The sequence below is a fragment of the Tasmannia lanceolata genome, unplaced genomic scaffold (assembly GCF_043159265.1).
Source record: "Tasmannia lanceolata isolate RefF3 unplaced genomic scaffold, GAP_Taslan_0.1 ptg000021l, whole genome shotgun sequence".
NCBI lineage: Eukaryota > Viridiplantae > Streptophyta > Magnoliopsida > Canellales > Winteraceae > Tasmannia > Tasmannia lanceolata.
Genome location: NW_027518698.1, coordinates 5592661 through 5605070, shown reverse-complemented (window position 1 = coordinate 5605070; position 12410 = coordinate 5592661). Strand labels below are relative to the sequence as shown.

At 36.4% G+C, this 12410-nt stretch overlaps 1 protein-coding gene across 3 annotated transcripts in view; it reads right to left on the bottom strand.

The window, feature by feature from the left end:
- The window catches only part of LOC143855485 (uncharacterized), a 43082-nt gene extending 31220 nt beyond the window's left edge, over positions 1-11862 (bottom strand). Inside the window, exons 1-2 of one of the 3 annotated variants that reach the window (XM_077365600.1) lie at positions 11706-11862; positions 9905-10103 (exon numbers count right to left, since the gene is read on the bottom strand). In XM_077365600.1, the coding sequence (XP_077221715.1) occupies positions 9905-10020 (116 nt within the window). In that variant the 5' untranslated portion in view covers positions 10021-10103; positions 11706-11862. Of the gene's footprint in view, positions 1-9904; positions 10104-11705 lie in introns of those variants that run through there. The other 2 variants (XM_077365601.1, XM_077365602.1) reach the window with 2 other exon arrangements.
- Positions 11863-12410: the final 548 nt, after the last annotated feature.

Below are 12410 nucleotides of genomic sequence, written 5' to 3'. Positions count from 1 at the left end.
GTGTATATGTGGTATATTGTATTAGTATGTGTTACATAATTATATTTATATAAATTGCCACGTGAATTATGGTATACGTATTGCCACTCAAAAAAATTATGGTATACATGTTATGCATGAATATAAAGGAAGCGTTACATTATTAAATGTGAAAATTTTCCACTGAAACTAACAAGAAATGACGGAAACGCTTTGTTTTCATCATAGAAAAACGAAGCGGGAACGAGGGCGGGGAGCAGGGATGGGGAAGCAGGGGGTTCTAGAAGAGTCTAAGGTTGGAAGCACTATGGGAGCGCTAATGTAATATTTTAATCACATGTCTTTCATAATTCAAGTACATAAAAATAGTAATTTTAACTATTTTATATACTCTTTCAAAATTGAAGTACATAGAAAGCAGTAATTTCTAACCATGTTCATTTTCATGCCCTCTTTCCTCATGCCTTCAGAAGATATGCCGACGTGATTGCTCCAATGAAGTACTTTGAACAGTTAGAGGAGTTTTATGCAAGTAAGTTGGTGAGGGGGTCACTAATGGAGTAATATGAGCGGGTTGGGAGCGGTTTCCATCTCTTCGGGATCGCGCTCCCTGGAAACTCCTTCCTAAGGAGCGCCAAATCGAGGTTCTGAGTCGGGAGCAGTACCCCAAGGGAAGATTCCTGCTTCTAAGGGTTTCATCCCCATCGAAACGCATACCAAAATCAAAAATTAAATGCGTATATGTGGTATACCGTACTAGTATCTGTTATATAATTATATTTATATAAATTGCACGTGAATTATGGTATACGTATTATGCATAAATATTTAGTATGTCTTAAATTATTAAATGTGAAATGTGGTATACATTGGTTATTCAAAAAAAAGTTGTAGGTATTGAATTATAAGACATGCACGACAGCACACGTCACTAGCTGGTGTTAAACCATCATGGATGCATTTTTTCGATCATTGATTGTTTTTTAGCGTGCATTTGTACTTATTCCAACAATTCCTGAAGCTTAATCTTAAATGCCCACCAATTTACATATATTTCCATACATCCCCATGATTTTATGGGATTTTCACCGAAATTTCCATCCAAAATCGAAAAGTTTCCATTTGTTGCATAATCTAAACAAAAGTATGAAACCTTGCTTGTGCCTATGTTAACACTCAAAGGGACCTCATTACTTTATATGTAAGTGCGTCCCCTAGATTGAAAGCACCCAAATGTTCCAAGGAACAAAGCATGCTAACTAAGATCAACTCATTCGGAGTCAGACGCTCGATTTGAAATTCATTAAACAAATCTACTCTAAATGAACCTAGAAAGCATAGAGCTCCAACAAACAATATTGTCTCGGGAATTCTTTCAAATAATTTATGAGAATCGTCGTCAATCACACCATTGAACGAATAAAGATGCCTGCAGGGAGTTAAAGGACGACTTGCTCCTCTTCTTTCATTCAATAACCGGAGGCAAATCCTTTTTTCAGGGATTAAGAGTTGTAAATGTAAGGATCAGAGCTCGACCTGTTTTCAATAGGTGCCAATGAACAGCTTTTCAGAGAGCAAAGCCAATTTTGAAGAAAAATATTTTAGAAAAAATAGTGTAGGTGTATTTGTTGGGGGTGATTCGAGCCAATGGAGCATCAAAGGGAACAAGTGGCTGTATTTTTGGGGTGATTCTACCTTTAGCAACTAGTTCAAGGTATCAAAAAGAGCACAGAATGGTGCATTTCTGCAACTAGGCAAAAGTGAATTGAGATTTTAGTTAAGTAATGGTTTTTGGCAAGATCATTAAAATAATACAGGTGAACCTCTTCTGGTCGAATAAACAATCAGTGAAAAGGCCAAGCAAGAACCGTTCAAAAGAAAGAAGTAAAAAGAGGCAAAGCATGTTGAAGATAATGTTGTCAGCCTTCCACATCTCCTCCATATGTGTGACAAGTTGGCACACCTTCACTTTGTCTCTGAATCTTGTGAGGTGTATACGAGATCTTGGAAGAGGCAGTGAGGTGCTTGAGATTCAAACCACAGCCAAACCATATGGGCGTGAACTAAGGAGGGAGAAGAGGGAGAGAGAGAGAGAGAGAGAGAGAGTAGAATGAATCCTTTTTTTAAAGGATAGTAAAATGTAATAGCACTTTTTGTAATTAATGGAAGATAGTTTCTTAGACACCGAGAAACCAAGATTAATTTACAAAAAATGCCTTTGAGTGGGGATAATATCATCTAGTGAACTGTTGTGAAGTTACAAATCTCAATTGAACATGCTCTCGCTTAGAAGCCTCCTTACACATGGGACACACATTAATTGATATGAATCATTCATGAGGGAGGCTTCGCAATAGGATTTCCAATGTAGCAAAAATCAACCATTTTGGTAATGTATTAAATGATTTTTTAGCCATTGAATCTAAACAGTTGCATGTTTGAATTTTTCATGGCTTCTACTGTATCATGATTGTCATCCAATCATAACAATTTTAGATAGTGAATAACCTAACGTGGGGCCTACCACCTGACTAGTTTAGATCAATCATGATCAAGCCCAAATGTATTGCAGAAAATAGGAAGCATGGGAATATGAATCATAAGGCACATCCAAGCTTCAGAGATTTTTTCCCATATAGATGAATATATATAAAATTCATAAAAACCACTAAAAGGGAGGCATCGTTCTTCGTAGGGGGTGCATTTACAAATAGATAGATTTTTTTTGTTAGTGATTGATTAACTGAATATCATTACCGGATTGACTTCTAGATTGGCTCAACATCGGTGTTTAAGTCTCTTATTTTAGCCTAATACTTGTAGGAAGTGTTTATTTTGTGTGCTTCTAATGAATTATCCACACCATTATCAGTGTTAGGGTTTATGTTATTTGTTCATCTAGCTGTCCACCCCTCTTTTCAAATGGTTAGAATGAAAACACTTCATAACAACTCAGTGGTTTTAAGCTTTTCAAAACAAATTCCTTTGGCTTTTCCCTCAATTAAGCTAACATGAAACAAAATTCTTCAAATTAACAACACATGTGATGTCATCTTCAAGGGTGTTGAAAGAAATGAAAATCCTTTCGAGTAAACCTTCTCAATCTGCCAATGTGTTTCCAATGCCTCAACAGCCTTTTATCATTTTAAGAGAGGGAGAGGGAGGTTCTTCCTGAAGATTTAAAGCACTCGACCCAAGCCCAAACACGGTGGTTACCGATCTTTAGGCCTTCTCAACCCCAAATACGAGCTTGAATTTTGATACCTGATGGTTCGTTTTGAGTCAATAGGCAGGTGACTATTAAAGGAATTTCTGTTCTCCAATTGTGACTTTTTACAAACATTATGCTTCTTTGTTTTCCTTTTCATGACCAAGTTACAAAGGCTAGAGGAATCAAGCATGTTAGGCACACCTAAACGGCAATGGTGCAAGAGGACGACCACTATGACCATCTTACTAACACATATCCTAAACCTCAATTTGTCCACTCCAATCAGCACCATACATGCATGATTTTTTTTTATTTTATTTTTTTTTTTTTGAAATGGCAAATTGAATTCATAAAGAAAGGAGAGGGCCGAGATGGACCCCACCAAAGAATACAATAGATAATACAAATACAGAGAAAAACAAGAAGACTCTCAAGGAGGAAGGAAGTCAAACCACTCCAACTCAACACGGCAAACCCATACATGCATGATACATATGATATATGTGACTTAGTTGATCCTCTGGATGACAATTCACTCCTCAAATGAATTCATGTGACTGAGCAAACAGCAAAGACATACACCCGATCATCATATTTCTTGTGCCTATCAAAATCAGAGTCACAGATTCCACACACCTAATCAGAAAACCCCATATATTAATAATCATGCCCATATGTCTGACCACCCCTTGAGACAGATCCACATGCCCCCGAGGCCTCGACTACAACCCCTTTGTCGCTTTATCAATATGTCGCGATAAAAACGTGATATTTTGAAAATATCAGAGATATTTGTGACATAGCCCCCAACTACAACGCCACTCTTGTAACGATTGGGTTGGTTGATTCCTCCATCCATCCAATCACTTCACTACTCGTTTAGGATACAAATGGCTAGTGGACATTCAATATCTTAAAACTTTCTTGATTCTTCTGATTCTGGGTTACAAATCAGCCTTCTACCAAAGTCAAATTCGGACCTGATCCAATGAAAGCCAGCAAATGGGTCAAAATTGTCTTGTTATCTCTTTTCGAATATCACTCATATTTTGATCCTGATTCAAGTGATCATGCTAATCTAACTTCTGTTCTTGTCGTTTCCACCCGTTCTAACAAAATATAGATTGCCCACACCAATATTCAGTACTGCCTCAGCAACATGAAAAATTGAGCAAATGCTACAAAATTTAGAACTTGAAATTCAAGATCAAGATTTTGAAACAGCCATCAGGAACACAACTACTGTACCAGATATAAAGAACAAAGAATTCCCAAAACAAATATATAGGAAGTTAAAAGCAAATCCAAGCAATAATTGTAGCAGAATTTCCTCCAAAATTTATTATACTGAAACTAAACCAAAGGTTATCCTTTTAGTAGAGCTTTCTCACCCAAATAGAACTCCAGGAATAAAATCTGTATGTGCAGAAAAAAATGTACCTAATGAAGGGCATCACACCCCCCAAAAGATATGTTGGCATCAAACCGCAAAGATTTGATATCACTCCGTCAAAACTGAACTTTCTTCTTCCAAAAATCACACTACTTGAGTGTCTGTTTGGCTGATCTTAGGTCACTCAATGTAAAAGAAAACCCCCAGGGGCTTTTTACTCCCTTTTATTCATATGACTTTTAGAAGTTTTGGGTTCTTCAAAACTACCTCCAAAAGCCTAGAAAAAAAAATGCTCAATGACTAAAGTGAAGGCTGAAAAAAACTGGGGCAAAAACCCCCACCCCACGGCTGAAATTAAAAAAAACCCTTTGTCATCATAAAGCACATAAAAAATATTAAGGGCCACTGAAAATACCCATGTTACTCTTAATCAACAAAATCCACCTACAAAGACTAAAACTGAAGTGAAGGTCCACCACATAATTTACAACTTAAAAACAACATACAACTCAAAACTAAGCGATCAAATACACGTGGAACATGGCAAACTCTTTAGCAAGCTTACTTTATCTAAGTGATTGTCACTCCTACATCAGCAAGGTTATCCCTGTAGTACAGTTTTCTCCCCAACTAGAACTCCATAAATAAAATCAATAAGTGGAGAGAAATTTTACTTAATGAGGGGAATCACACCAAAAGGATAAGTAATATCAAACCACAAGTACAGTTCTCTCCCCAACTAGAACTCCATAAATAAAATCAATAAGTGGAGAGAAATTTTACTTAACGAGGGGAATCACACCAAAAAGATAAGTAATATCCACAATGATTTGATATCACTCCCACAAAAGTCAACTTTCTTCTTCCAAAAATCACAACTCCTTGAGGGTCCGTGTGGTTGCACCAAACATTGGGAAAATCGAAGTAAAGGTACACATGTTCCTTTTTGAAGGATAACAAATAAATTCTTATATATCACTCTAATACTAACCTAACCCCATCAACTAATCCTAATTGTTGATCTTATGCCCCTCAATGTAAACAACCCCTAAAACTCTCCCAAACGCCTACTTGTTTTTGTACTACTCTTAACTCCAAGGGTTTTTACTCTCTTTTGTTCATGACTTTTAAAAGTCAAGGGTTCTTCAAAATTAGTTTCAAAAGCCTTGAGAAATATGCTTGAAAACTAAAGCGAAGCGTGAAAATCCCCACCCACGCCACCCCGTGGATGAAATAAAAAAAAAATCACACCTTTGTTGTCATAAATCACATAAAAATACTTAACGGCCACTTAAAAATGCCCAAGCTACTTTTATTTGACAAAATCCACCTACAAAGCCTACAACTAAAGTGAATGCCCACCACATAATTCACAACTTAAAAACAACACCCAACTCAAACAAAGTGATCAAATAGATGGGGCCCATTGCAAAATCTTTGGAAACCATACTTTATCAAACTGATTGTCAATCCTAGATCAGCCTATTTATGTGCTCGAAATTATATGGACAACACTAATGGAAATTGAGGGTTTCGGGTTTCTGTATGTGAATTGTGATGAAATGAAAGCATGTCGGTTTCCAATGGAAATTTCAGTGCAAAGCCTGTAAAATCAAAAAAAATGTATGGATACATATGCAAATGATGGACATTTGAGATGAAACTCTAGGAAGTGCTATAAAAAAAAGCACAAATGAACACTCAGAAACCAACATTTTTTTTTTCGAAATGGCAAAAGATTTCATCAAAAAAGCAAAAGACGGAGAAGGTCTTTACAAGATCAAAAGCATCAAAGAAAATACAATTTAGGAACTAGAAACAGGCAAATCAAGGAGGGAGAAAGTAAAACTGTTCTACTTCCGCCCTTGCCACACCCTCCCTGGCCAATCTATCAGCCACTTCATTAGCTGACCTCCTAACATGGATGAAATAGATTGTAGCATCACCCACTCAGAAACCAACATCTAATTAAAAAAAACGGCCCATGATGGTTTAAAATTGAACACCCAGTGTCATGCCATGTCGTACATGTCTAATAATTCAATACATACTGCATTTCACATGTCTCAACTCAACTGCATTTCACATGTAATTCATATAAATATTTATACATAATAAATACACCACATTTCACATGCATCATATAAATATAACTATGCAACACATAATGGTATAGTATACCACTAATACGCTTCGGTTTTGATTTCAAGACTGTTTTTTTTTTCTTTTGAAATGGACTGATTTCAAGATGTGTTTCGGTTTCAATATGCATTTTGATGGGGGATGGAGACCTAATATTTCAGTCATTTTGTGTCAGTTTCGGTGGAACTTCAAACCAATGACCACGATACATGAGGCATTTTTGTGAGGGCATTTTTGTCAAAAGTTTTAGGATTTTACTCTCTCTCTCTCTCTCTCTCTCTCTCTCTCTCTCTCTCTCTCTCTCTCTCTGTATATATATATATATATATATATATATATATATATATATATATGAGAGAGAACGGTTCCTACACATATGTGTAGATAAGTTATCTACACACTAGCTTAAAATACGGTGGGGGGCACATTATTGGGGTGATCCAAACATTTTTAAGGCCCTCACATAGATAGGGTGTCCACAAAAAATCAGATCCATAGGATCATCCTAACCATTCGAACTGTGGAGGCAAAAAATGGACTAATTTGTGAAGGTTTAAAGACATCCATTTTACCTCCACAAATCGTAGGGTTGGGATGATCCTATGGATCTGATTTTTTGTAGACACCCTATCTATGTGAGGGCCTTTAAAATGGATGGCTTGGATCACCCAAACAATGTGAGCCCCCACTGTATTTGAAGCTAATGTGTAGAGAACTCTCTACACATATGTGTAGGAACCGTTTTCTCATATATATATATATATATATATATATATATATATATATATATATATATATATATATATATAGAGAGAGAGAGAGAGAGAGACACACACACAGTTCAGAGGCAGTTTTTGCAACTTTTGGAAAAAGAAAGGAATTAGGGTTCTGCTGCTTATTTCCTGTTAGTGGGGCTTTCTTGGAGAAGAAAACTCCAAGATAGCAAAGATTCCTACAGGATTTTCGTGGGTTTCATCTACTTAGGCCTATTTTCTACTGCAATTTTCATTCTTCAGGATTGGTAATCAATCAAAAGTTAATTGCTGAAATTTTCTACAGTAATTTAACTTCTTAATTGATTCTATATTTGAAGTATTTTGTTGACATCTATAATCAAAACCATAGTTACCGGGGTGGGAAACAAATTCGGGAAGCGAAATGTGAAATGGAAATGAGAAACAAGAAAACGATAGAAAATCGTATGAGAAACGTCTTAGGAAACGCATTAAAAGCGTTTCAGAAACGATAGAAAAAAAAAACATGAAACACAAGGAAAAACAAAAATTGTGGTTTCGTAGATTTAAATTTTGTTAGTTTCATATTTCCATTTGAATTTTTCTTATTTTATTTTTATTACAGTATATGCTATTGTTTTCTTTTTTTAATATCTATTCCACAATTTTTGATTTTTTTTTCCAAAATGATTTCTTTAACACGTTTGACAAGCATTTTCTACAAGTGTTGCATACGTTTATCACATGATTCACATGATTTCACACATGATTTACATAAGTTTCTCATATATTCCCCATGCGTTTCGGAAACATTTCTCCAATTTTTTTATCATGTTTCCGAAATGCAGGAAACTCATTTTTGGGGCATCGAGTTTCCCGCCCGCGAGATACACGTTTTAGAGGAAACGGGTTTCCCACCCGCGCAAGGAGTTTCCGGCAACTATGATCAAAACTATTTATTTACTCTCAGATTTTTATTTATATTGCAGGTTGCATCATATTTGGTATCAGAGTATCAATCAGAGACTTGTTTTACAATACGACAATTTGCCCAACATTGTCGACCGAAACCATAAAGACAATACCCTAACACGTGCATATGTAATTTCAAAAACCCTCCTTCACTACAGCATGACATGAAAAACGATGGACTACAGGCAATATATCAGATAAAAAGGGGGGAAAAGAATAAAAGAAGATTCCACATCCAAATTTAAGGAACAATAGGAGAAGGCTTAGATCTATTGAGATAATGAGAATCAGGAAGATGTGCCAAAATAAACATTGTTCATATTCTAAAGATCAGCAATTGTCAATGTAAACATTCAAAAAACCTAAGACAAGTGTTGCACAGAAAGAAATAGAAAGAAAGGTTGCGGGATGTAAAAAACCATAAGAAATTCCATAGTGGGCCATGTGATAATGAACATAAACAGTAACTGATATATGCATTTCTGTGTTCTTTTTAAAACATTTATCTATGAATACAATCAATCCGTGTAGAGACAAACTACCAGCACAAGAAAAGGCTTGATTCACAATCCATCTTTGGGAAATATATGGAGAAGATATTGTTCAAAAACCATCCCTGATTAGTATATTATGTAAAAGTAGACCCATAAATTGATGAGTCGCCACAGGTTCAAGAGCAATATCGTAATTGCAAAACCTAGAGGGAGCTTTTGGATATGACCTTCAATTCAATGATTAAATTGTAAAAAACTAATTTTGATGCTGAAATGGGAAGTAGAAAAGCAATGCTTGCCATCCAGTTAGCGTGCAAGGGCTGAATTTCAGCTTCCTAGCAGAAGCGCCTAAATTTGGAAGAAAGCATGAGTAGGAAACTCCATGTAAAAGCAATAGAATTGTGCCAAACCACAATGGCCCATATAGATCTACACAGGTTCATATAAAATAACTAAAGTACTAAACCAAAAATGGTGATATCCATTTGAATCATGTGACTCGGGACAGATATTTGGACCCAGAATGCAGCTTTCAGTAAACATGTCATGCAACCAAAAACCCGTCAAAAATCTGAATATCCATATTAAACAGAAATCAGAACGCAAGTGTTAGAGTATAAAAGATTAAATAACACCTTTTCCAAGAGCTTAAGCTTTTGAAGTAATTGGTTGCTTCACATAGTATCAGAGCCAAGGTTCAGGGGTTCAAAACTCCTTGATATTAAAAATCCACATCTAATGGCCCACCCAAAAGAGGGGCCCCATGTGCCACGTGTAGGCCAACCCTAAAAAGAAGAGCCACACGTGAGGGGGTGTTAAAGCATAAAAGATTAAATAAAGCCTTCTCCAAGAGCTTAAGCTGCTGGAGTAATTGGTTGTTTCAGAGCAAGCAACAGTTCTATAACTTCTATTTTCATGCTCACACACAAAAAAAGGAAAGTTAAAAAAAAGGGGTACAAGTGGATAAAAGCCAGAAGACCTGAAGCCCCGACGTGAATCCCTCCTGTAAGGCGCATCACGGTAGGAGGAACGTTCAGAGCGGATCCTGCGATCTCTGGGGCTGGGACTGGGGCTGGGGCTGCTGCTTGGGCTCATCTTCACTCTTCACCTTAATCAAACCAACCACCTCGGATGTGCAACACCACCTCCAACACCACTACCACCCAGCAACTTTCTCCCTGTCCACATTGCAACCATACATCCAAAACCACCGCCATGAGTCCATGTCAAACCCCCACCTTTTTCGCCATAAAAGAAAACACCCAATTCCGACATTAACACAAAATTCCTATCCAATAAGAATAATAATAAAACACCTTCCCCATTCCAAATCTGCATATTATTCGTGAAGACCCTATTAACTAAAAACCCAATTCTTCAACTAATCTTCTTCTTCAATGGAAAATAACTCCAATAGCTCTAAAAAATAATTTATTACCCAAAGCAGCCACCTATCTTAAGAAAACATATGAAAACTCCAAAGGTGTAAATGAGTAGATCTCCTTCTCTAATCCGCACCCTTACCGCCTTCACTTTCTACTATCACACACAAAAACCCAAATTCCTTTAACTTGTAGAATACAAGAGAAACCCCAAATTTCTTAAAAGAGAAGAAGAACGAAAGGAAAAATAAAAACCACCAAAAATCTGACAAACCTGGAAAAGAAATAAACAAATAGTAAGTCACATTTGGTATGACATGCATATTTCGTTATAACATTCTTTTCTTCAAGTATTCACATTCATGAAATGGAGAACTAATATGTTTCAAGAAAACAAGCCCGTTCTCCCAGCATATGAGCAGACCCTCCATCAATTTTTTCTTTGCTAAGTTCCAACCTTTACTGAATTTCATTTCACTTGAAAATATATTCATAAATTCAGCAAATATACAACAGCAAAAAAAAGGTACTAAGTTTCCAACCCCCACAAATCATCCCACTTCCCACGAATGAACAGACGCCTACACTCTTGAAATATCGAATGTTCAAACTCTCCCCATCTTATTAAGACCCTATATTTCCATCCCAAACCTCACCAATGAATAGAGAAAGGAAAAAAAAAAACATAAAGTTAACAAAAATGGGAAGAAAAATAAAAGAGTTAGTCACAATACCTACTGGTCACTGTTCTATGCAAAATTCCCGCAAAACGTTAATTCTCAAATCATCCTCCAAAATATCAATTATACAACAAAACAAAACTAATTTCCCCAAACAACAAATAGCCATAGAATGAAAGAAACAGACCCCATTCTTTGTCACCTCAAACCAAATCTGATGAAGCCTCGGAAACTCTCACTGTTCTATGCAAAATTCCCGCAAAACCCTAATTCTCAAATCATCCTCCAAAATATCAATTATACAACAAAACAAAACTAATTTCCCCAAACAACAAATAGCCATAGAATGAAAGAAACAGAACCCCATTCTTTGTCACCTCAAATCAAATCTGATGGAGCCTTAGAAACCCATTACTCAACTCCACCCCACATTAAAAAATAGGAAAAAAAACAAACAATGAACATACAACAACGGTATTCGTAATAAATGTAGAAATAAAAGCACAACACCATCAATAGCTGACCATATTTCATATAAAAAAAGGTTCTTCAAAAAGAAAAAATCGAGAAATACAAGCACCAATCAATAATAGACCAGAAATATCAGAAAAAAGTTATAGATCCATACTATGAGAGAGATGAGAAAGTTTCACAGACATAAAATCAAAAATCTAGGGTTTGGAGAAAGGGGCTAAGATCTAGGGTTTTTAGAGCGTACCGAGCTTTTGAGTTTGATGTACTTTAGGCCAAATGAATAAGCTAGCAAGTTCGATCCGAAAATTGAAGCGGAGGCAATATATATCGGACTATCGGAGACACTCCCGCTGTTATTATGTGGGCCCTAGGCTTTGGTTGATCTGGGCCGTCCACCTGGTAGGTGTTATATTGAATCTCTAATGAAACAAAACATTATGTCGATCTGAATATCCTAACTATCCAAGTAGTGTATTCTACTATTCTTGGTTGGTCAATTGGGAACTTTGCCTTCGTAATTTGTGACTGGACATTGGTGGGTTCTTAATGCCCCAGTTAGGCTTTTTGAGTTCAACAATCCGTTTTGGAGTCAAACGGTTATCAAGATCCAAAACCACATAGTCTTAAGCCCTGATCTTTTAAATATTATGACAATTGATTTTGAGTGCCAAACCGATTATTGGACTCAAAATTATGTTTAAATTTGAGTCCAATAATCGGTTTTAGCACTCACAATCGGTTGGCATAATCTTAAACGAACAGGACGTTAGGCGGCTTGTTTTGGATTTTCAGAACTGATTGGAAGTCCAAGACCAATTGTTGGACTCGTAGATCATCCAATAATTGGTCTTGGACACGCAAATCAGTTCTCTAAATCCAAAATCGACAGGGCTTAAGCCCTGTTTGTTTAGGATTATGGCAACTGATTTTGAGTGCAAATCCAGTTATT